This window comes from Mauremys reevesii, linkage group 19 (genome assembly GCF_016161935.1).
Source record: "Mauremys reevesii isolate NIE-2019 linkage group 19, ASM1616193v1, whole genome shotgun sequence".
Lineage (NCBI taxonomy): Eukaryota > Metazoa > Chordata > Testudines > Geoemydidae > Mauremys > Mauremys reevesii.
Genome location: NC_052641.1, coordinates 8,938,331 through 8,960,811, shown reverse-complemented (window position 1 = coordinate 8,960,811; position 22,481 = coordinate 8,938,331). Strand labels below are relative to the sequence as shown.

General features: G+C 52.0%; 2 protein-coding genes across 5 annotated transcripts in view; both read left to right on the top strand.

The window, feature by feature from the left end:
• WHRN (whirlin) overlaps window positions 1-10,629 on the top strand; it is a 105,698-nt gene extending 95,069 nt beyond the window's left edge. For all 3 annotated transcript variants that reach the window (XM_039506893.1, XM_039506892.1, XM_039506891.1), the window contains 3 exons: window positions 4,531-4,709; window positions 6,733-6,855; window positions 9,491-10,629. In XM_039506893.1, the coding sequence (XP_039362827.1) occupies window positions 4,531-4,709; window positions 6,733-6,855; window positions 9,491-9,673 (485 nt within the window). In that variant the 3' untranslated portion in view covers window positions 9,674-10,629. The remainder of the gene's footprint in view (window positions 1-4,530; window positions 4,710-6,732; window positions 6,856-9,490) is intronic.
• A 4,844-nt stretch (window positions 10,630-15,473) lies between these two features.
• Window positions 15,474-22,481, top strand: part of AKNA (AT-hook transcription factor) — a 66,397-nt gene continuing 59,389 nt past the window's right edge. For both annotated transcript variants that reach the window (XM_039506632.1, XM_039506630.1), the window contains exon 1: window positions 15,474-15,600. The gene's annotated coding sequence lies outside the window, so the exon portion shown is untranslated. The remainder of the gene's footprint in view (window positions 15,601-22,481) is intronic.

The following is a 22,481-nucleotide window of genomic DNA, read 5'->3' as shown; positions in this document are numbered from 1 at the left end:
GTTTTAGGATCAAAAATTGAGAGGGCAAATCAGAGTCCCATGTTATTGTTTTAACCCCATGATTTTTAAGCTGATTTCAGAGTGCTTGGCATTGGCAATGCTGTCAGAGCGGGATGAGAGGCTTGGCACTCATTATGGCACCCTGACTCCCTGCCACCTTGTGCTCAGTCAACTTTTGTAAGCTTCCCCTAGCTTTCCAGTGCAATTTTACCTGACCTTTACTTAAAGACCAAGCTCCACTAGGCAGCTGATTGCATCTGGTCTCCTGGGCAAGTCTTGCTGCGTTTGGTAATAAAATCTGTTTCTGATGGAATTCTAAAAGAAAAGATTTCAGAGTAGCAGCCGTGTTAGTCTGTATCCGCAAAAAGAACAGGAGTACTTGTGGCACCTTAGCGACTAACAAATTTATTTCAGCATGAGCTTTCGTGAGCTACAGCCGACTTCTTCGGATGCATAGAATGGAACACACAGACAGGGGATATTTATACATACAGAGAACATGAAAAGGTGGAAGTAGCCAGACCAACAGGAAGAGTCTAATCAATTGATAGCTCATCTCAATTGATAGCTCATCTCAATTGATTAGACCCTTCCCGTTGGTATGCATACTTCCACCTTTTCATGTTCTCTGTATGTATAAATATCTCCTGTCTGTGTGTTCCATTCTATGCATCCGAAGAAGTGGGTTGTAGCTCACAAAAGCTCATGCTGAAATAAATGTGTTAGTCGCTAAGGTGCCACAAGTCCTCCTGTTCTTTTTTAAAAGAAAAGAGAAATAACCCCGGGACTTTTCCCATTAGTGCCTGGGTTGGGAAGAGCTCGTTTGGCAAAAAGCTAAATCTGGAGGCCAGATTGAAGCAGGCATTGGCCCTTTAAACGCGTGTTTGGGGCGGCGGAGGGGGGTGAGGGAAGTGCAAAGGGGACCTCAAGGGAAAGTTACCCAAAAGGAAGCACAGGAGGTCCCAAAGGAGTGAGCTGCCATGTGACACCCCTAGAGTTGCTCTCACTCTCGAGTCAACTGATCTTCTACCTCCCTCTGCTCAGTCCTTTATGGCTGGCTGAGGTGTCCCCAGGCCAGAACCCAGTTCCGGCGTGACCAAGACTCCAGGACTGGATTTCTCTGGCACTTGTGAAGTCAGAAGCCCCGATTCTCATTGTCACTAGGGCCTGTTTACGCTGTCAATGACTCTGAGCCTTGTAAGGGAATGAGAATCAGCCCCAGCGTTTGTCCGACTGTGTGACAGGCAGAGGCCTCCTTGTGATTCACTCAAAATACAGTTGGGGGAAACACCCGAACTGGCTTTCTGTGCCCACCTGGAATGGACTCTGGCCCGAACCCCTGGGAACCCTAAAGGGCAATTTTCCATCTTCTCCTGGCACCAACTCTGGAAACACTCCATGCAGGTGGCTTTGCTGCCCTCTAGTGATACCATCTACACACTGCAGCTGTCACTGCCGGTGGGCCATGGATAACATGATTTTCTATTCCGTTCTGTTCTGTATAGGATGCTCTGCCTGGCCACCACCACAGCATTGCTAAAGGGTTCGTAGGGCCAGGTACAGCTCTGGATACAGCCCATCATCCCCCTCCTCTTCCTCCCAGTCACAGTTGGAGTCCCCACCTGCAATCCCATTAAGAATGTTTGTTCAGTTTTATTATTACTGATTATTATCTTTCCAGGAGCAGCAGAGACTCCGGCTGAGGTCAGGGTTCCATTGCGCTAGGTGCTGTACACATATATAATAGGAGACCGGCCATGTCCTGAAGAGCTAACACTCTAAATACAGACAGACACAGGACAGAAAAGGAAAGGGGTGGAATGATTTGCCTGCAGTTACTCAGCTGGGCAGTGGCAGATCCAGGGCTAGAAGCCAGTTCTCCTGAGTCCTAGTCCAGTGCCTTATTCACCAGTGCATGCTGCCTTGCCAGCGCTCCTTGCACGCTCGGTGGCTTGGTTGGTAAGAAACTGACTTTTCATTGCCGAGACCCATGTCAAGTCCAGTTTGAGCTCTTGTTACATACATTCAGCCTGGACACTGACCTCGGTTCCCTGTTGCTGAGCCTGTGGGTGGAGACACCTCCAAGAGCCTTCTGCTGATAGACATCAGCCCAATCTCCTGCATGACAGGCGTGGACACACAGACTCTCTCCCGGTTCCCAGCACTCCCCTAGCTTGCCTCCCAACCATGGGCAAGGATAGCCTGACTCAGCACTGCATTCTGCACGTCACAAACCTCTCCCGCCGAACCTTCCCGTCCCTCACGTCTGTAGCATCCTGGGACAGCCCTAACCAGGGAAAAGAAGAGGTTCCCCCCGGCGGAACTCATCTCAGGTCCTACATTGGCCCAATGCCGGATAGGGCTTTGGGAGCTCAGTTAGTCCGTGGAGGGACCCAAGCAGGATAGAGCTGAACAATGAAGCTCATAGTCATTTACCTCAGTATCTTAGTACTTAATCATTTCCAGAAGCATCCCGTATCCTGGGGTCATTTCCCTCCAACAAATGTCCTGAAGACCTGGTAGAACCCCTCTACTTTGCAGTGTCTCTGGGGCAGAATTACCCACTCGCTGAAGGTGTGTGGGGGGTAGACCATGGATGATATCCATCCAGAACTGTGCACAGCCGTGCCGGCACTTTGATTGGGTCTGAGTGCTTAACCTCTGCAGATGGGACTGAAGGTTCACAGTGTCAGAGAAGCATTGCTGCGTGCAGGTGCCGCAGGGAGACAAGCCTGCACTGTCTGGAGGAATGGGCTATGAGTGAAATTCTCCTCTGTGCATGTACCACGTCGCCTCTGTGTCCCACTCGGGACCTCTTTGGAGAGGTTAAGTGACATGTAGGTCTTTTGCTGGCCATCTGCGTAGGGGTGAATTTCACCTAGACTGAACTAATAGACCTTTTGCATTGCTGAGTTCTGTGATTAAGCATTTGATTGCTGCACAGAATGCGGCAGGGGCAGCAGGTGAAAATACCGGCATTCAGCCGGGGGCAGGAACACTGCCCCAGTATAATGTCAAGGGGACATCAAAGGTTGCCCAGAGCAGCAGCAAAGGGGTTGAGCCGCTGCTCAGCCTTTGCAGCACAGGGGAAATGTGGTTTCCCTCCTTAATGGTGGGGCTGTAAAACTGGTGATTTACACCCAATTTGCAGGTGTATTTTTTTATAATTTATTACTCATTAATAAATCTCATGTAAATGTATGCAAATGGAGGTCTTTAATCAGCTTGCCTGAGGCGCGATGCAAGCTGTTCGGCAGCTCACTGTGTTTCTTGATGTGCGTAAGGCAGATAAGCCCAGCCCTGCAAACGAGGGGGCTCCATTTCTCTGGGACTTGGGGGTCCTGCTTTCAATCCGCTGAGTGCAGAACTCCCGACGTTGTGCTTGGTGCTTCATTTTCAAACAAGCCCCAAAGGAAATTCTGACTGTGTCAAATCTCACTGGACACGTCACTGAAAAACCTATGAAACTGCAAACGGAATGTGGATTTACTACAGACCCCATGAATTAGCCCCCGTTTGCTTGAATCTGGGCCCATCTTCCTTCCAGAGACGGCGGAGGAGACCCTTTGGCTGGACGTGTGCTGGCTTTCAAGCTTGTGTCAGGATGAGAGATGGGCCTAAAAGGGAACCCTAGAGCCATCCCCTCCGCTTGATCTGTGTCCTAGATCTGAATTTAGGGCCAAATTTTCCAAAGAGCTCAGCTCTTCATGTGCACGGTTCTGAGGATCTGGCCCCATTTGTGGGCCTCTGGCTCATTTGGCAATCTGAGGCCTCGTGATTTGGGCCCTGCGTCTACACTTAGCCCAAACCGCCCCCATCCCCCCAATCGGAACATTAGGGAAGTCGGGCCCAGACCTGTAGAGGTGTTTAGGCACCTAATTCCCAGTGACTTAGTGTCTGAGCCTTCGTGTCCGGATCTGAATCTGGAATGGGCCCATCTGGATGATCTCAGGGCCCATCTCTAAACCAGACCAGGAAGCAGCTGCCTCTGGCTGCACTTTGGAGTTCAGCGGGGCCCATTCCAGCCAACTGCAAACACTCCAGGTGAGTCTCCTCGCAGCTGCGTGATGCACAGAGAAAGGTGAGGTCCTTGGTCCTGCGTGAATCCCAGATGCCCTTGATCAGGGAATTCCCCGCTCCAGGTACTGGTGCCAACTGGGAGGTGATGTTGCTTTGCTGACATGGGGGAGTCTTGCTTGCCAGGCAGCGCTGGGTGCAGTGAGTCAGTGTAGACACGGCTTGGGCTGCTAGGAGGGGCTCTGCCATCGACGTAGGTAATCCACCTACCCGAGAGGTGGCAGCTAAGGCCAGGGAAGAATTCTTTCATTGACCTAGTGCTGCGTACACTGGGGGTTAGGTCGGCTTAACTACATCTCTCAGGGAGGTGGATTTTTCACACCCCTGCGCGACACAGCTATGCCAGTGTAAGTTCCCAGCGTGGGCCAGCCCAAGCCTGTGGTGTTCATGTGAAGTGTCCCTCCACGCTGCTCTTTCCCTCCTGCTAACAGCCATGGTCCGCTTTTCCCCCAGCCTCCACCCTCTCCCAGCTGTCGGACAGCGGGCAGACCCTCAGCGAGGACAGCGGGGTGGACATCGGCGAGGTGGAGCTGAGCGGCAGGGACAAGAACCGGCAGCAGATCCCTGGGAAAAGCCGAAGCCCCAAGGAGGCACCGAGAAGCGATGGGCCGGCAGAGGCAGCCTCCAGACCGGTGAGGCACCCAGCAGAGGTAGCTCAGGCAGTGGGACTCACCTGTAGTTGTCGCTGAGCAATGAGACAGGCTATGTATAAAGGCGCCATGTCCTGCAGACACAAGTACCACACAGCTCATCCCTGCTTGGCGAGGCAGGACGAGAACCTGGCCCTTCGTGCTCTGGGTCTACGCGGCAGTCAGAGGTGTGACGGCAGCAGGCCTGAGCTAGCTTTGATCTAGCGAGGTCAGATAACAAAGCAGCAGCAATACAAGCTAGCTGCCCAAGCAGAGCGTCCCCAGGGTCCCAGGCGGGCTTGTAATGTCCGTGCTGCTGCCACTTCGTTGCTCAGGTACGTCTACACAGGTGGCCGTCACACTCCTGATTGCAGTGGAGACATCGTACCCATAAGCATGCAGCCCTTTGCCCTGGAGGTGATGGAGCTGCTCGCATTAGCTGACCCAGCCACTCAGAGGCTACATCCACCCTGCACACAGCTGGCAGTGGCTTTAGGGTATGTGTAGCTACATGCCACAGGGAAAAGCAGGCTGCGTCCACACTGTGGTGTGTGTGGCTACGTGTGACAGGGAAAGGCTGAGGCAGCAGGATGCTCCACGGTAAACAAGACACGAGAAGTGATTCTTCTGCTCTACTCCACGCCGATTAGGCCTCTGCTGGAGCATTGTGTCCAGTTCTGGGCGCCACATTTCAGGAAAGATGTGGAGAAATTGGAGAGAGTCCAGAGAAGAGCAACAAAAATGATTAAAGGTCTAGAAAACATGACCTGTGAGGGAAGATTGAAAAAAATGGGTTTGTTTAGTCTGGAAAAGAGAAGACGGAGAAGGGACATGATAACAGTTTTCTAGTATGTCAAAGGTTGTGACAAGGAGGGAGAAAAATTGTTCTTCTCAACCTCTGAGGATGGGACAAGAAGCAACGGGCTTAAATTGCAGCAAGGGCGGTTTAGGTTGGACATTAAGAAAAACTTCCTAACTGTCAGGGTGGTTAAGCACTGGAATAAATTGCTGAGGGAGGTTGTGGAATCTCCATCGTTGGAGATTTTTAAGAGCAGGTTGGACAAACACCTGTCAGGGATGGTCTAGTTAATACTATGTCCTGCCAGGAGTGCAGGGGACGGGACTAGATGACCTCTCAAGATCCCTTCCAGTCCTATGATTCTATGGTTCTATGATTGCTAAAAATAGCAGTGAGGAGGTGCTGTTGGGCATTTAGAGGGCCATATAGGGTATATAGCCTGGGGACTGTGGCATGTCTGGACTCTATTTGCCTTAACCACAGGGCCAGCGCAACCCATTAGGCGACCTAGGCAGTCACCTAGGGCACTGACATTTGGGGGGCGGTGGTATTTCGGGGGCGGGACCTTCCACTGCCTCTGTCAGGGGCGCCATTTTGGGGGCAGGATCATCCACCGCCTAGGGCACCAAAAAGGCTGCCGGTGCTCCTGCTTAACAACACCCCACCATCTAGCCTGCTATTTATCCCCGTGCTGGGGGCGTGCAGCGTCCGTACTCTCCACGCCGCCATAGGGAGTGTGCAGTGTAGACAGGCCCATACACACAACAGCAGGCGGGGATGGGCCAGCGTTTGCAGCACTAAGGTGCTGGCCGCCCCGCTGCCGTGCATGGCGAGCCTCAGGGCTGATGGCCTTTTGGAGACCATCCTGCTGCGGCTGCCCCCAGGATGCTGCAACATCCCACGTCAGCGGCGAAGCCGAGGATGCCGGATCTCTGCCGCCCAGAGTCTCATTCGCATCAGCCAACCAGCTTGTTCTGCTGTTCTTCCCACCAAGTCACTGAACGGGCTGCAGGGCCGTGGCCAGAGGGATCACAGGTGCCACGTTCCTCCGCCGTTGAAAATGGCCCCATACAAGCACAGCTAGGCAGGCTGGAAAGGGTTAACCTGCTTGGCATACGGTCCCCAGACCAAGGAGGTCCGGTTTCCCTGGGGGCAGGGCAGGATGGCCTGGGGAGAAGGCTCCCCACCCAGCCCTCCTCAATCACGTTGCTGTCTCTCCCTCCACAGCCTGGGCTTCTGGAGCCCACATCCTGTCTGATTCGAGTGGCGAAGAGCGCGCCGACCCTGGGGATCGCCATCGAGGGCGGCGCCAACACCCGGCAGCCTCTGCCCCGGATAGTCACCATCCAGGTACGGCGGGCTGGGAGCGGGAGTAGTCCGATGCAGGTCCTCCTGCGTGGCTCTGAGCTCTGAAAGGTCTTGTGAGATTTTCACACCCGGGTTCTTCTAACGGGGACTCGCCCGGAATCCAGCCTCCCTCCTGTCTTCTGCACCCGCTGGGCGTATCGTTCCCCTCGCCAGCAGATGGAGACAGAACACTGGCTGTTGATTACGTCGTCCCTCTCATATCAGGGTGGGGCCACCGTTCGGCTGTTCCCGTCTCCAGCAGAGGGCAAGCATGTTCTCAGGGAGAGGAGAGGATAAGAGTCAGCGAGGTCCAGGCGAGGAGGCTCATCTTGCGTTTCCCCGAGGGGATGAGATTGGAACTTGGGGCTTGTCTACGGACACTTAGTCCATGGCACCCTGGGGTGTGAAGCTACCTCGCACGAGCACGCTGAGCACTAAGTGTCCACCTGGACCCTGCCGCGCACTAACCCTTCCCTGGTGCACTTTGACCTACTCCAGTTTCCAGGTGAGACAGATCAAAGCGCACTAAGGAACTGTTAGTGTATGGTAGCAGGTCCACGTGGCCACTTAATGTGCAGCAGGCTAATGCGGGGTGGACTCACACCCCAGCCTGTCTTGGACTAAGTGTCCATGAGCCGTGGTTCTCAACTAGGGGTACGCGTCAGAGGTCTTCCAAGGGGTCCATCAACTCATCTAGAGATTTGCCTAGTTTTACAACAGGCTGCATAAAAAGCACTAGCAAAGCCAGTACAAACTGAAATTTCATACAGACAATGACTTGTTTATACTGCTCGATATACTATCCTCTGAAATGTAAGTACAGTATTTATATTCCAATTGATTTATTTTATAATTATTTGGTAAAAATGAGAAAGTCAGCAATTTTTCAGTAATGACGTGTTGTGACACCTGTATTTTTATGTCTCATTTTGTAAGCAAGCAGTTTTAAGTGAGGTGAAACTTGTGGGTACGCAAGACAAATCGGGGTCCTGAAAGGGGGACCGTAGTCTGGGAAGGTTGAGAGCCACTGATGAAGAGAAGTCGTTGAGCTGGTTTTTCAGTTCACTGGCAATTCCTACAAATTGAAACACAAGATTGTTTTGGGTCGAACTGAAAATGAAAACTTGTTGAAATTTTCAGTAAATTGAAACGTTCAAAAAATGAGTTTAGTGTCAAACTAAACATTTGGGGCATTTTTAAACATTTTAAAAATAAAATGAAAGGCGTTTTGAAACGAAAAGTCATTTCAAACCAGGGCCGGCTCCAGGGGTTTTGCCGCCCCAAGCAGCAAAAAGGAAAAAAGAAAGAAAGAAAAAAAAAAGCCGCGATCGCAATCTGCAGCTCTACCGCCGCCGCTTCAGTCTTCGGCGGCAATTTGGCAGCTGGTCCTTCACTCCGAGAGCGAGTGAGGGACCTGCCACCGAAGACCCGAACATGCCACCCCTCACCGTTGGCTGCCCCAAGCAGCTGCTTGCTGGGCTGGTGCCTGGAGCCGGCCCTGTTTCAAACCGACACATTGAAATATTGCGTTTTGAGAAGGTCAGAATGGATGGGAAACCAACGTGACTTTGTGTCTGAAAAAAAAAGCTTGAGAGGAAAAAGTTTGCCCTTCTCTGATTGTAACTCTACAGCCCTGCCCCCTTGTGCTCAAAAAATGAAGCAGCAGATTTGCAAACAGCTGCAAACAATCAGTTCAGCTGCTGGGGTCGCCATAATACTCATTTGAGTGCTGGCTTTCCAGCAATGCCGGCAAAGCTGTGCCCTTCGTGGCTGGGTGTTTGGTATCCGCTATTCATGCACCTCCAGTAAAGATGGTTCACTGAGGGAGCGGCATTGATATTATACAAGCAGCCAGGCACCACAATGTGCAAAAAGCAAAGCAAACTGTTCAGGCGACTGCCACAGGCTGAGACCGACTTGTCCAGACTAATCAGTGAGTCCAGCTGAAGAACAGTAGTGCACATAACAAATACTAACGCAAATGCAGCAATCAGGGGGAGCTGGCAAACCAAAGACCGCACAATGCTGTCAGACCAGCTCTGTTATTATCACTCATTTGTATTACAGTAACGCCAAAAGAGGCCACCAGAGCCCCACTACACCGGGCTTTGTACAAACGCACAACGAGAGACAGTTCCTCCTCAAAGAGCGGACAGAATGAATAGACACAGGGAGGGAGGTGACAGAGAGGTGAAGGGATTTGCTGCTGGCCAGGGCTGGGATTAGACCCTGGGTCTCCTGTGTCCCACTCTGATGTCCCAACATCCCAGGCACTTTCTGTAAAACAAAGGCTAACCCAGATCCACGGGCCAGATCACAACCCAGGGAATTACATTCTGCCTCTTTAAAGGTCCCTGTTTTTTGACTGGATTCAGTATTCTTCACTCTTTGTCCTAAACTGTTGTGTACTGTTGCATGGAGCTATTAAGCAGCTGTTGTGCCCCAGAGGTGGCTGCATTTCAGAGTGGGCTAAGGCCTAGCTCCTCAAAGGTATTTAGGTGCCTGAGTTGAAATCAGTGGGAGTTAGGCACTGAAATACCATGCAGGATCTGGGCCTCAGCGACCCCTGAAGCATTTGGGGATAAAGGCTGCTATATATGTGAGCACTTCCCTCTCATCTGTTCCTGCCCTGCCACAGCGAGGAGGATCTGCCCACAACTGCGGGAAGCTGAAGGTGGGGCACGTGATCCTGGAGGTGAACGGCACGACGCTGCGGGGAAAGGAGCACCGGGAAGCCGCGCGTGTCATCGCCGAGGCCTTTAAGACAAAAGAGAAGGATCACATCGATTTTCTGGTCACCGAGTTCAACGTCGCACTTTAGGGGGCTCGGCGGCCCCTGAGCCAAACAGACAGAAGAGCGAGGGAGCTGGATCGGACGGGGGTTAACACGTGCACCCACACGCCCCAGCACAGAAGCCACCCTCCACGGCAGAGCTGGCACTGTCCCCTGCCCAGCGTGTGCCCGCTGTCACACACACACATACACACACGTTCCAGGCACAGAATGTGGGCAGCCAGCGGGGCTCTGCTTCTGGGGCTGACAGCAGCGGTGCGGGTGATGGGCCCCGGGCTGAGAAGGACTGCGGGAGAGTGTGGGGCCAAAGGGAGGGAGGGGCGAGGAAGCAACGGAGGGTGTGGGAGAGAGGAGAATCCTGACTCCAGCTGATCCCCGCATCTCCTGCCTGGGCACTGCCCTGCCTCTGTCTCTCTTCAGTGGTTCAGATTCATTTCCCAGTTTAAGCCATATTCCAGATGGTCTTTGCCTGCACCGTCTCCTCGATGTGGGGGTAGGGAAGCCAGCCACATCCTTGAGAGCTCACCCCCACCCTGCCCCTTCCCCCACCACCCCACCAACGTCTCTCTCCGCTCTGTTATTCCTCCTTCCTCTGCACAGAGAATCCCTCCATGCCTGCGAGATGGGATGGGGTCAAGGAGCACGGGCCATAGGTGCAGGGTGCCCTGCCGTGCAGTAATGTTAGTGCAACCCGTGCTGTGTGGGGAACTCCACGGCTGCTAATGGCATCAGTGAAGTGGGAGTGGGGGAACAGGGGAGAGATTTCTGGTGATCACTGGTTTAATGTGTTCTCTTGGGGGCTTGTCCGCTGTGGGCTGGGTGGCAGGCATGTGGCACCGGCCCCCATCAAGGCTCCATGCCCCATGTCCCGGTATGTACAGCCAGTAATGGATGCCTTGTAAATTGCCAGCAGTGTCAGTGTATTTATATATACAGAGCTTGTGCTTTTAATTTTTCAATAAATCTAACGGGTTCGAAAAAGAGTCAGCTGGCTAGTGGGCGCCTCTCCCGATCCCGGCCAGCTGCAAAGGTGTGGCGATCAGCTCTGAGCAGGGGTGGTTGCTCTCTGTGTTTCAACAGTTTGTACCCAGGGGTCCCCCGTCTAAGCGTTGTTATTGTTTGCATTGCAACCGAGATCAGGGCACCATTGTGCTCAGCGCTACACAGACACAGAGCGAGAGAGTCCCTGCCCCGAAGAGCGTGCATTTAAATATCCAAGACAGACAAAGAGTGGGAAGGAAAAAAAAGAAACCCATGTGCACACCCCATGCCATGCATTCATTCTGCAGCAGCATGGGCACTGTGTGTGTGGTGTAGTGCCTGCATGTGTGTGTGCAGACCACGTTTGTGCCACGTGCAGTGTGTGTGCAGAGGTGTGTACCACAGGCAGTGTATGTGTGAGTGCAGAGCATAGATGTGCTACACACAAAGGGTGGGTGTGTGCAGAGCACAGAAGCGGCCATGTACAGGGGTCATGCATGCTGCACACATATTCCCTCTCCAGCTGTTCTGTGTTGTGTTGTGCAAGCCAGCAAGATCCTTGCAGGCTCAGCCCTACTCCTGAGCAAGCCAGGGACCTTCCCATTCCCGTGCTGGTCCCAGCGCCCTATCAGGCAGGCCCCTTTGGCGATGGATCAGTCCCCTCCCCACCAGTGAGAACACGGCTGCCCTCTGCCCCTAAGCCAACAGTCAGGGCAGACACCTCCTCCCTCTGGCATGAGTCGCTGCCAGCAGGTGGGGACCGTGTGATTGCGGGGTTGAGGGGCCTGCCAAACCTCCCTCTTCTCCTAGGATCTGTTACTAAGCCCTGTCGATGTCTGGCCCCTGGGGGTGTCCACGGCAGAGGTGGGCAGCCCTGCGCGTAGTTCCAGGGCTGCCTGACTCTGCCCACGGCATGGCTCTCAGACGGCTCAGGCCGCCCTGATGAAGCTGGTTGCTGACACTGTGGCTCCAGTCTGCTCGCTGGACCCATAGCCAGGCCCAGCTGCAGAGAGTACCATCACTGGCTCCCCACCCCACGCCCCAGTCCTGCTCCGGGGGCCTGTGCCCCCAGAGGTGGGTTGAAATGTAAGTGTGATCTTTGCTGCTCGTGCTCTTTGTGGAGAGAACTTGAGGCTTCAGGGAAACCGGGACGTCCCTACGGGGGGCACATCAGAGGGACGTACATCCCCTCTTCCCCTAGCCTGCTCTGCAATCATACGCTCCACTTCTGGCCTGGCCCATGTGGTGTGGGGAGAGGGAAAGTCACACCCAGTCTTGGGCCGTGCTGCTGGCAGGGGGGGATCGAATGGCTTTGTAAGGAGTCCCAGATCTGAGACGGTTAAGTCCCGTCTCGTGGTGCCCTCTGGTGTCTCCCAGAAAGATAACCAGAGAAAGTGCAGCAGCACCAGACAGACCGTGTGCCTAGAACGGGCTGCTGTGCAGAGAAGAACAACGGGAGGGAACGGGGCAGCTGCTTACCGAAGAGCTTCAATGGGAGCTGCTGGAGTGATTCTGCCTTCCAGGAACACATGAAGCATGCAGCTGGTGCCGGCTGTAAAGATGGTCCTGCTTTGAGCAGGGGGTTGGACTAAGTGACCTCCTGAGGTCCCTTCCAACCCTGAGATTCTCTGATTCTCCGGGCCAGAAATCAGAGCCAAGGCATCTCACATGCAGAAGAGTTGGGTCACCTGGCAGCTGTTGGGTTCTCTGTGTCAAAATGAGTTTGCTGGTTCTCAGACCAGATATGTGTATCTCCAACACCATCTTCAGCTCCCCCGTCCCGTCCCCCCCCCCCGCACTAATTTGCCCCCCGATGGCACTCTCAGCACAGAGGCCAAGGGTGAAAAGTGCCACCGAGACTGAGTTTCTCTCTCTGGGTCAGCGGTTGGGCACACGGGGCAGGGGCCCCTAGGGGATGCGCGTCCTGCCACTGCCCATCCTGTACCCATTGCACAGAAAGCCAGAGGGCTCCAGGCTCCTGTGCAGTCCGTACAAGTTTACATTTAAAAACAAGGACTCAGATCTGAGCTAGACAAATAGATGCAGAGCCGAGAGCCCGAGAGCCCCAGAGACAAGAGTCCAGAGCTAGAACACCTGCCTGGGCTGCCCAATGTGACAGCCCCTGGCAGATCCACTGACCAGGCAGCCCAGCGCAGCCCTTCCTGGCCATGTACCACCACCCTGACCTCAAGGGTCCCTCACTGGTGGGCCAGTGGGTGTCCAAACTGCCCCTGCGAAGGTCCCCAGCACTGACTCCAGGTATTGCCTCCAAGAACCCGAAGATAACTGAGGATGCAGCATTAGCCCAAGCAGCAACCTTAGGAACTTCAGAACAAGAGGGATGCAGTTAATGATCAGCTTCGGATACGTGAAATCTCATAGCAGGGCTTAGAACTTTCCCAGCCAAGGGCATCTGAACCCGATTCCCCACCCCCTGACAGCCCAGCCAGCCTCGTGATGCAGAGAGGCTAATGGCGCTTGCTGAAGATTCAGAGAGTTTCTCTTTCTCTGCCTCGGTGTTTGTTAGCGTGTATTGCTCACGGCAGCCGGGTAGGAATGATCGGCATCTTTCCAAGGTGGGTGCCACGGCATCCTGTCTCTGACGCTCCAACCTGGCTGGTCTGCTAAAGATTATCTTCTTCTCCACCTCCCCGCTGAACTCAGGGGCCGGGAGCCCTGTGTCCTTTTCTAATCAATCGCTTAGGATCAATGCACCAGAGCGGCCAACTTCCACGCGGTAAATAAGCACCCTGGCTTTCGCAACAAGCCCAAAATCAAGCTCTTCCCATTTCAAAACAAAGCCAAAACAAGCCAATCCCTAAGAACCCCAACACTTTGTGTGACTAGATCCCCCCGGCGTGCAGGCTGGGACTGTGGTGGGCCTGCTGTGCACCTCTGACTCTCTCCCCACCTTGCCCCTGCTTGCCGGCAGCCGATCAAAAAAAAGAAGCAACATGCTACAAGCCCATAACTAGCCAACAAGCAACTCACAAGCCAATTAAGCCAAAAACAAGCCCAATTTCTGGGTTTTTTTCTGCGGGGTTGGCATGTCTACAATGCACCCTCTGCTGGCTGGAAGGTGCACGTGCTGCTCATAGGAAGTGGGGAGTAAGATCACCTGGTAAGTACAGTAGGTGCGTTTGTTTTGGAAACCAAAAGTAGTCACCAGTTCTGCTCCAAACCAGGATGCCCTCCACTAGCTGGGCTAGCACTGAGGTTGCTGTGTGCGTATGCAGCCCCAGATCGCTTTGAGCTGAGGCCCTGACACCGAGGTACACGCGAAGTATTGCCTCCTACGGCTGTGATTCATTCACTGCTTCCTAGATCAAGGGCTCTTACACTTTTCCACTGAGTGGGCCATATCTTCCTAGAGAGACTGTCGCCCCGCCCACTCAGGCCGTGCAGGCCAGCTTCTCTCCTATTCATGAGCCCACAGCCGCCCTCTGGCAGCGAGTGCTTTGGTGGAAAAGTAACAGTGGGAAAGTGATGTGTTTTTAGATGTCGTTCTTGCAAAGCAGCTGGAAATGAAGCGAGCCAGCCCCATGGACTGCCAGCAAGTGCTCCGCGGAGAAGAGGTTGGGAAACATTGTCCTAAAGGTAACTCAGATAAAACACTGGGGAGGAAACCAAACTGTGCGAGTGACTCTCCTTGTATGGTGAACAACAGTTTCTATGGTAATGAGCTTTGTGTGTGTCTGGCTTTCTGTCCGTCCCCTCTGCTGGCTGGAATCAGGACAACTCAGCTGTGTGCCAAAGGCCCTGTCCTGGTAAAAGCAAATGGGGATTCTCCTCCAGCTCAGGTGGTAGCGGGAGGAGGGGGATAGGGAAGAAGGGGTAGATGGAGAGGAAGCAGAGAAGAAACAGGGAAGTAGGGAGGAGGGGGTGAGACGGCGGCGCTCCTTTGGGACAATGCCTAGCCAAATCCCAGGACGAAGCACGTGAGAGCTGGGGACAGAGCATTCTGTACCCCGGGGATCCGGCTACGGAACAAATTTCCCGAGGGGATCAGGCCAATCCAGAGTGTGACCATCTTTAGGAAAGGCTGCAAAACCTTCCTCTTGGACAGAGCCTTTCCACCCTAAGTGACACTCACAATACGAACTCCCCCTTCTATGCCTAACCGCCCCCACCTGTAACCCTCCCTGAAAAACCTGCCCCCCAAGGAGAGCTTTGACTCGGGGAGGGGAGTCGAGCCAGAGACTCCCTGAATCCACCAGAGACGCTGCTATTGCTGTTGAGTTAAGATGGAAAAGGCTCAGATACTGCAGTGATGGGCAGCCCTGTAAAGCCCTAAAACAGGTGAGCTGGCCAGGCTAGGCTGGGTGGGAGGGGAAGGGAATGGGGAGCTTCCAAGCAGCCAGGAAGGGCGAATTGCTGTCTGCACTCCCCCCCCCCCCTTGCTGCAGCCCCCGAAGGAGGGAAGTCAGGTACAGGGGGAGTTGGGGGTATAGGGTGGGCTGCAGCTGGGTCCAGCTGAATAGGGGAGGGAGGGACGAATCTCTGCCCCGCCCCTTCTCTCCTGCTGCCCAATCGCAGGGCGCTGTAGAGGTTTGGGGCACCAATTCAGATAACACTAGAGTAAGTCCCAGCTGCTGCATAAAAGCACCACCCCCTCCGCCCTGATTGGAGACATTTATGATAATACGCGCAATAGCCTGGAACCCCCGCCCCTGATTGGAGACAGGCCATGCACTATGCAAATGTGGAAGAGAACCCCGCCCCTTAGCGTTCTGATTGGACCCCTGCGACGTGCCATGCAAATACGGGGCAAAACCCCGCCCTTTAGCTCCTCTTGCGGGAAATCTGATGTATTATGCTCATGAGCGCTGAGGCCCCGCCCCTCCCATCTGCCCCTCGCAGGCTGGGGACTATTGTTTGCAGTCGGTAACTCCGGGACATTGACTGAGGCCGGAAGAGCGGGACAAACTTTGCTCGGTCCGGGGAGAGGCGGACTCGAACCCGCGGCTGCTCAGGTGAGAGCCCAGCTGCGTGCGAAGGGCCTGGGGGTCGCACACACCCGTATTCCCAGTTGCCCGCCGCGCTGCCAAATGCCATGTGCGTTTGCGGTGGGAGGCTGTTCGGAAGTTGACTAGCAAATCTAGGGCTGTCTGTGGGGCAGAGAGTTAATCCGAAGTGAGACTGTAAAAATGCCTCATCGCCCCCCCCCCTCGAAAAATCCTTCCTCCCACAAGAGGGGGAGGAGACTTTTAAAAAAACTGGCTTAAAAGGGAGCAAACTTTGCACGTCTGACCATGTACAGAGAAAACATGTGGCAGGCACCTCTGGTTTTAGTGAGTTTGTTTTGGTTTCTTATTGCTGTTACATTGGTGTTTCAAGGCGCAAGACTCTTAAAAGCAAAGAAGAAAAAAAGGGGTGTGTGTGTGGGGGGGGGTCTTTACAAGAATCTCAGCTTCATGCAACAGATCTTTGTGTGTGTGTCCAGGAGCTGGGCGCTGGAGCCTCGGTTGCTGTGGTTACCCCGAGAAGTGCCCTGGCATGCTGGCTGGCTTGTGTGTGGGAAGTTCACTAGGCAACCAAGGAGACGCTCCAAGCATTAATGACTTGCTTGACAAGAACCTGTGATTCAGCTAATCCGCTTCCCTCACCCAGAAACCCGTATACCCCTTCCCTCTCCCCTTTGTCTCTGGGGGGAGGCAGAGGCGGGAAAGCGTCTTGGTTATTATGGATAATAATCTCAGGGGAGACAAAGAGGGTGTGGGGGGTGTTGTCTGGTGGTGCAAGCAGAGCGCTAGGAGTCAGGACTCCTGGATTTGAGTCCTGGATCTGGGCCATGATGTCTAGTAGTTAAAGAAGGGCCCTGGGAAGCAGGACTCCTGGGTTCCGTTACAACCTCGGGGATGGGGTGTTGTAATCTGGGGGTTAGACCAAAAGAGTTGAAGTGAGAACTCCTGTTTTTTGACGGGGTATGTTCTGTTGCTTAGATCAGGGGAATTGGGTCATAGGATCCCCTGCTTAAAGGGAGCGTATTCTGGTGGTTAGAGAGCGAGGTTCAGGACTCCTGTGTTATGCATTCAACAAAAAGGCCGGCTGAGCAAACTGGCAACTAAAATCCAAGCTGCATTCAAAAGGTCAAAAGATTTTTTTTCCCCTCAGTATGGGCTTTATGCATGTTTCCTTTATAAACAGGCAACTGTTTCCCAGGGGCAGAACTTGTACATATTTTTTTAAAGTCTCTTTGAACTCATCAAGTCGGCTGCACTTTTTAAAGTTTGCTCTTAAAGAGCGTGGCAAGCCGATTTCACGAGCCTTTCATCAGTTTGCTCTGCACTGACGGGAAGTGTGGCAGTAAGTCAAGTCTGGGGCTGACTAGGGGGATTTCAAGCCATTGGTATCTAGCCCTGCATGTCATTGCCTGGAGGATGTTGCAAGGGCTGGTTTGAGTTTCAGTTCCCTTTATTTTTGTTAGAAAAAAGAAAGGTTTGAAAATACTCGTTTCCTTAAACACGGATCATTAACAGCCCCCCAGAATTCATAAGCTGGCCACACTTTAGATGAAGGGTACATTTCAGAAACAGTTACTAAATGATGAGTAGATGTTTGAATAAATAGTTCATCACTCGTTACAAAATCAACTGGTTCTATAGCAGTTGATTAACCATTTGTTAAAACACCAGCTCATCACCCTTTATCAACTATTTTTAGAATGTACCTTTCATATAAAATGTAATCTGAGAGTTCTCTGCCATGCTTTCTGCCCCATCACTTTGCCCTGTGGTCCCTTCTCCTGCCATCTGTGTGGTCCATCCCATTTGCTTTTTCCCAGCCCTGGTGTTGGACGGGGATCTCTTAACTGGAGGCTTTATCTTGATGGTGGTGACAGCTGTATCTAGCCAGGGATTAAGGCCAGCATCCGGAGCAGCACTACTGGCAGGGAGACTTGTCAAGCTGCATTAGAGTGACATGTGATGACCTCGCATCCTCCTGGTGTTGGAATTACCCTGAAGATCAGTGCAGAGCACCCCAAGCGCATGCGTATTGACCACCTCCCCCCGCTAATCCCCATTCACCACTGGAGCTTTGGGAAGTTCAGAAGGGGCTAAATGTTATTGGTTTGAAATAAACCCAACATCGTGTCAGGGGAGGGGGCCATGGCCCAGGATTTGCATTGCAAGCTGCCAGGTTTTCAGGTGTGCAACTTGTGGGTGCTGAGATAAGGGTGTTACCCCTGCTAGGGTCAGAGTTCCAGGCAAAGAAGGCAGGAGGTGCAAAGCGCAGGCTGCACATCTGGCCTGATGCTTGGCTTTATTGGTGCTCAGCTGCAGCTGATCTCGTGTCAAGGCCTATGCAGCCGCAGGCATTTTACCTCGCAGGTTATTGACTGGGTAGGTCACAGGCTGTGGAATGAGGGCCAGATCTTAACCTCGCTGACGTCAGTGGCAGTCGTTCCGTTGGGCTTTGTGTTAGACCCTTTGTGTGTTCCCCGTGTGAGTCGAGCTGGTGGACTCAAGGGCACCACTCACATGAGCCAGATAAACGGGACCAGGTCCTTGCAGAGTAAACACCAGCTAATCCCTCAGCACATTTCTAAGGGGGACAGTGGGGAAGAAATGTGCTGCAGCTCTCGGCTTAGATGCCAAACCGAAGTCCATGCATTACAGATCCTAGGGCACTTTTACAGGAGATGTAGTTAAAGGCCTGGTGATGGGTCAATCCCTACTTGGGTAATGAATTGCACCCTGCCACTGCCAGCCTAAAATGGTTACCCCCTGTCGTTTCATTTGGGATTTTACGTCACTGTTTTTAAAAGGGGTTTGGGGTGGGAGCTGGAAAAACACCCATGTCTATCGTTGCTGGCTCAGAATGTCTGCCACACTCCACCCCAGGGATCTATATTCTAGAGGGGGTGAAGAACATTCTGTGTCATTTCTGATGCACTCGGGGTGATCCGTTCGAGGGAAAGGTGCGGGCTGCATGCCAGCCAGATGAGCCAGGCTCTTGGTACAACAGAGTGCAAAGTCGGGGTTAAGGTATGAGGGTAGAGTGCCTGTTGGAGGATAACACCTGTGCTGCTTCTCAGTCTCTGTTGGAGATGGATGCAAAGCTTGGAGTGGCCTTGACAGCACTGTAGGCATTGTGAAGGTGGCAAGGACTGCAGGGGACTTTCCCCTGAGCTGCTTCTTGCCATGCTTTGAAGATTTAGGGTGGGTGGAGGGCGCCTTGCTGTGACCTCACCTGTCACGAAATGAAGGTTTTGTGTGTGTTAATATAAGGGATGCTGCTGCTGTGTCAGATACGAGGCCACGCTCCAGAGGATAGAGCACAGGACGAGAACTCAGGGGACCTGGGCTCTGTTTTCAGCTCAGCCCCCGGCCTGCTGGGTGACCCTGTGCAAGTCACTTGCCCTCTCTGTGCCTCAGTTTCCCCATCTGTAAAATAGGGATAATGACACTGACCTCCTTAGTGAAGCACTTTGAGATCTACTAATGAAAAGTGCTAGAGAAGAGCTATTATGAACTTTATTCCACGATAAGATAAATGTTCCATTAATTTTAAATTACAATAGTTTATGAATTAAGAAATAACTTTTAGGGTTTGTTTGACATTTATTTCCTTTCTTTTATGCACATACAACTTCAGTCTATATATCTATATATATATATATATCTATATATATATATATATATCTATATATATATAGACTTAACTTTATATATAAAGTTTTATAAGCCAGGCATAATTCCCTACTGTACTGAGAATTTCCCTGTGCCAGATTTCAGCCAGGACACATTCTTATGGTCTACTTAAAATCCCCCAAGCTAGAGGTTTTGACTGGAAATGCTGACGTGCCGTTAATGATAGTGGCATAGACAAAAACTCAAACTGAATATGGAATGTGCTGAGAGTGCCTGAGGCCTGGGAGTATGAAGATGTCCAGATACAAGGGGGTATCATTCCATCAACTTTCCCTTTGCAGCTTCAGTCAACACGCAGGGCACACTGGCGGGTTTAAAAATCCCGCAGAAAACTTCCTTCTCTGTTAGGCATAATGAGACATTAGATGATTAAACAGAAAAGATGTTTTGAAAGTGTATTTTTCACTCTTTTTTCTGTTAGTTTCTTTTTTGTGTTTCACTCAGCTCAGACAGTGAAAATAGATCTAAATTTTTAAAGTGGGGTGCCTAATGGGAGGCAGTATGGCCTAGTGGACAGAGAATGGGGGATTTAGGTGACCTGCGTTGTATTCCTGGCACAGCCACTAGTCTGGTGGATGACCTTAGGCAGGTCACGTCCCCGCTCTGTGACTCAGTTTCCACATCTGTAAATTGGGGATAATGGGATGCCATCCCTTTGGAAAGCACTTTGGGGTCTATTAATGAAAAGCGCTAGATAAGAGCTAGGTATTTTATTATTACTAATGCTTGGCCTCATATATAATCGTTTAAAGAACGGCAACATGATCTTCAAGGATGCTGAGTGCCCTCAGATCCGACTGCGAACAATGGGAGCTGCGGGTTCTCAGTGCCTTTGGAAAACTGGGCCACTTTTGCAGGATTGCCAACCCCAGGCATTCCAAAATCACAAGTCAGGCCTCAAAAAAAACAACAACCCATATCGTTGTCTGAAAAATGATGTAATTAATAACAAAATGGGGGGTTATCTCTCCACTTGCTTTCTAGTTGCTGAGCCTTTAGGGTTTCACTCGAGGCATGTTTTCGGGCTCTCTCTGCAACCAGGAGGACTAGAACTACTACTTTTAAATAATGAAAGCTGAGATTCTCACTTACTCAGTTGACAGCCCTGGGCTTTAAGTAAAACACCAGATATCAAGATTATTGCAGGAGTTGACAATGCTGCTTAAGATGGCCATATATGGGGCTTTAACTTGAGACAACCTGTCCTGACAAAGGTATTTAGCCACCTAATGTCCCTGGGCTGCAATGGTCAGTGTTGACAAGTCAGTTTCACTTTTTGTATTGGATCAGTTTCACATTCCACTAGCAGGGCCCTGCAGTGTTTGGCATACAAATGGTACAGGGGGTGAATGGTGTTTTACTTTTAAAGTCCAGTGAAAATGTTTGTATTAAATCTTGGAAACATTTCTGTTGGTCTGCGGTTGTGTAAAGACTTGAACTCACAAAACGTATATTTTGGACCATGTCTAACCCGCCGGGAGCGTTCCTGTTTAGTGAGCATTGCTCAGGGAGAGGAAAGAGAAAAGGCTGCAGCGTCCGTGGGCCAGATTCTGATCTCGCCCCGGTGTAAATCTGGAACCATGCCATTAAAGTCCACTGGCATAACTGAGGTCAGAATGTGGCCCTTCAACTCCGGCGGGAATCTTTTGCATGGCAAAGGGGCACGGTGAGTCTGACAGGATAAAGGAGACCATGTCGGTTCTATGGCTGGATGGATTATTGCTGCTACCGCCAACCCTGTGCATTGCGGAGTTGCTCATTTTGATATTATCTTCGGGTAAATTACAGACAGGGCAAGTATTTCTGAGAAGGGTAATTGTAGCAGGGAGGTGGATGTGCCAAAAGTGAAAGCTCAGCTGGGCTGCCAGTGCCACCCCTGGGGGTTTGGAGGAAACTCGATTTCTCTTTAAGTTCCTAGGAGAAAAGGAAGCTGGGTTAACGGCGCACACACAAAAGTCGTGATGCGGGGGACTGATGTACAGCCTGGTGTAAATATAGGGGCCGCAGTCGCTTACACGTGCACTTAACTTTACGTACACGACTGGTCCCATTGAAATCAACATGTAAAATAAAGCAGGAGTGGGCCAGCTGGCTCAGCACTATCGCAATACATGAAAATACCGGGGCGGGGGGGTGAGAGAGAGAGAGAGAGAGAGAACATTCTACTGATGGAATTAGAACCTTGACTATGTGTCATACGTCTTATACTGCTACCAGTTAGTGGAGATTTTCTTTAGTTGTAGTACTAATGGCCTATGTTTTGGGGAAGGAGGGTTAAAATTCTCTCCCACCTTAACTATGGAGCTCCCAGTAGCCCCGGTGTGCAGCATAGTAAAATCCTGGGCCCACAGACATGTTAGAGTATTTCCCTTCTTCTATCCCCCCGGGGAGGGGTGCGTGCCCCGAGATGCTGACAGGCTCTCAACTGGTCCTATCAGGAAGAAAAAGCACTTGGCACTTAGAAAAATGTGTCTTTGATAAAGCTTGTGCTGTGGTCCAGCCCGCCGTGGGGACCGAACCAAGCAGCGGTAGCTGGATTTAAATGTGGTGGTCGCCAGCAGGATTCTGGTTTTGATTTTAGATCTTGCCTAGAGTGGAGGCTTTAGACACTCATGCAGGTACATTACCGTAGCTGCACCAGTGCAAGCACCGAGGCATTTGCACTGATGTAGCTACACCAGTGGCTAAATCCCCGTTGCAGACACAGCCCTAGTTTGAGAACCAGCTGTGAAGGATATTCCATAGCGAAGAAAATCCCGGTCTGTACTGCGTCAAGGAATCCGTGCTCGAGCCCTGCTAGCAACAATCAAGCTTAAACGCCTTTATGCTGCCGTCAGAGTGCATAAGACCTGGAGGGACTTAATTTCTCTGGGTCTGTGGCAGCCTCTGAAGGATTGGGGGAAATCTAGCAGCTGTATCTTGTAGGGATGGAATTGCTAGGGATGCTTTTCTGGGGCAGCTTAATGGGTTCACTGCAACGCGGAGGGTTCCTGAGCAGAGGCAAATTTGTGCCCGCTGCCCGCTTCATGGGATCATCCTGATTTGGGCCTGTTTCCTGGGGTCATGCCCATGCTGAGAGATGGCTCACAGCTAAATGAATGGAGGTGGGAGGATTCGCCATTCCTTATATCCTGCTTTGCAGAAATGCTGCCCCAAGTCTGGCACTGGGATGAGTCAGGGCTGGAGATCATCGGGGTTGG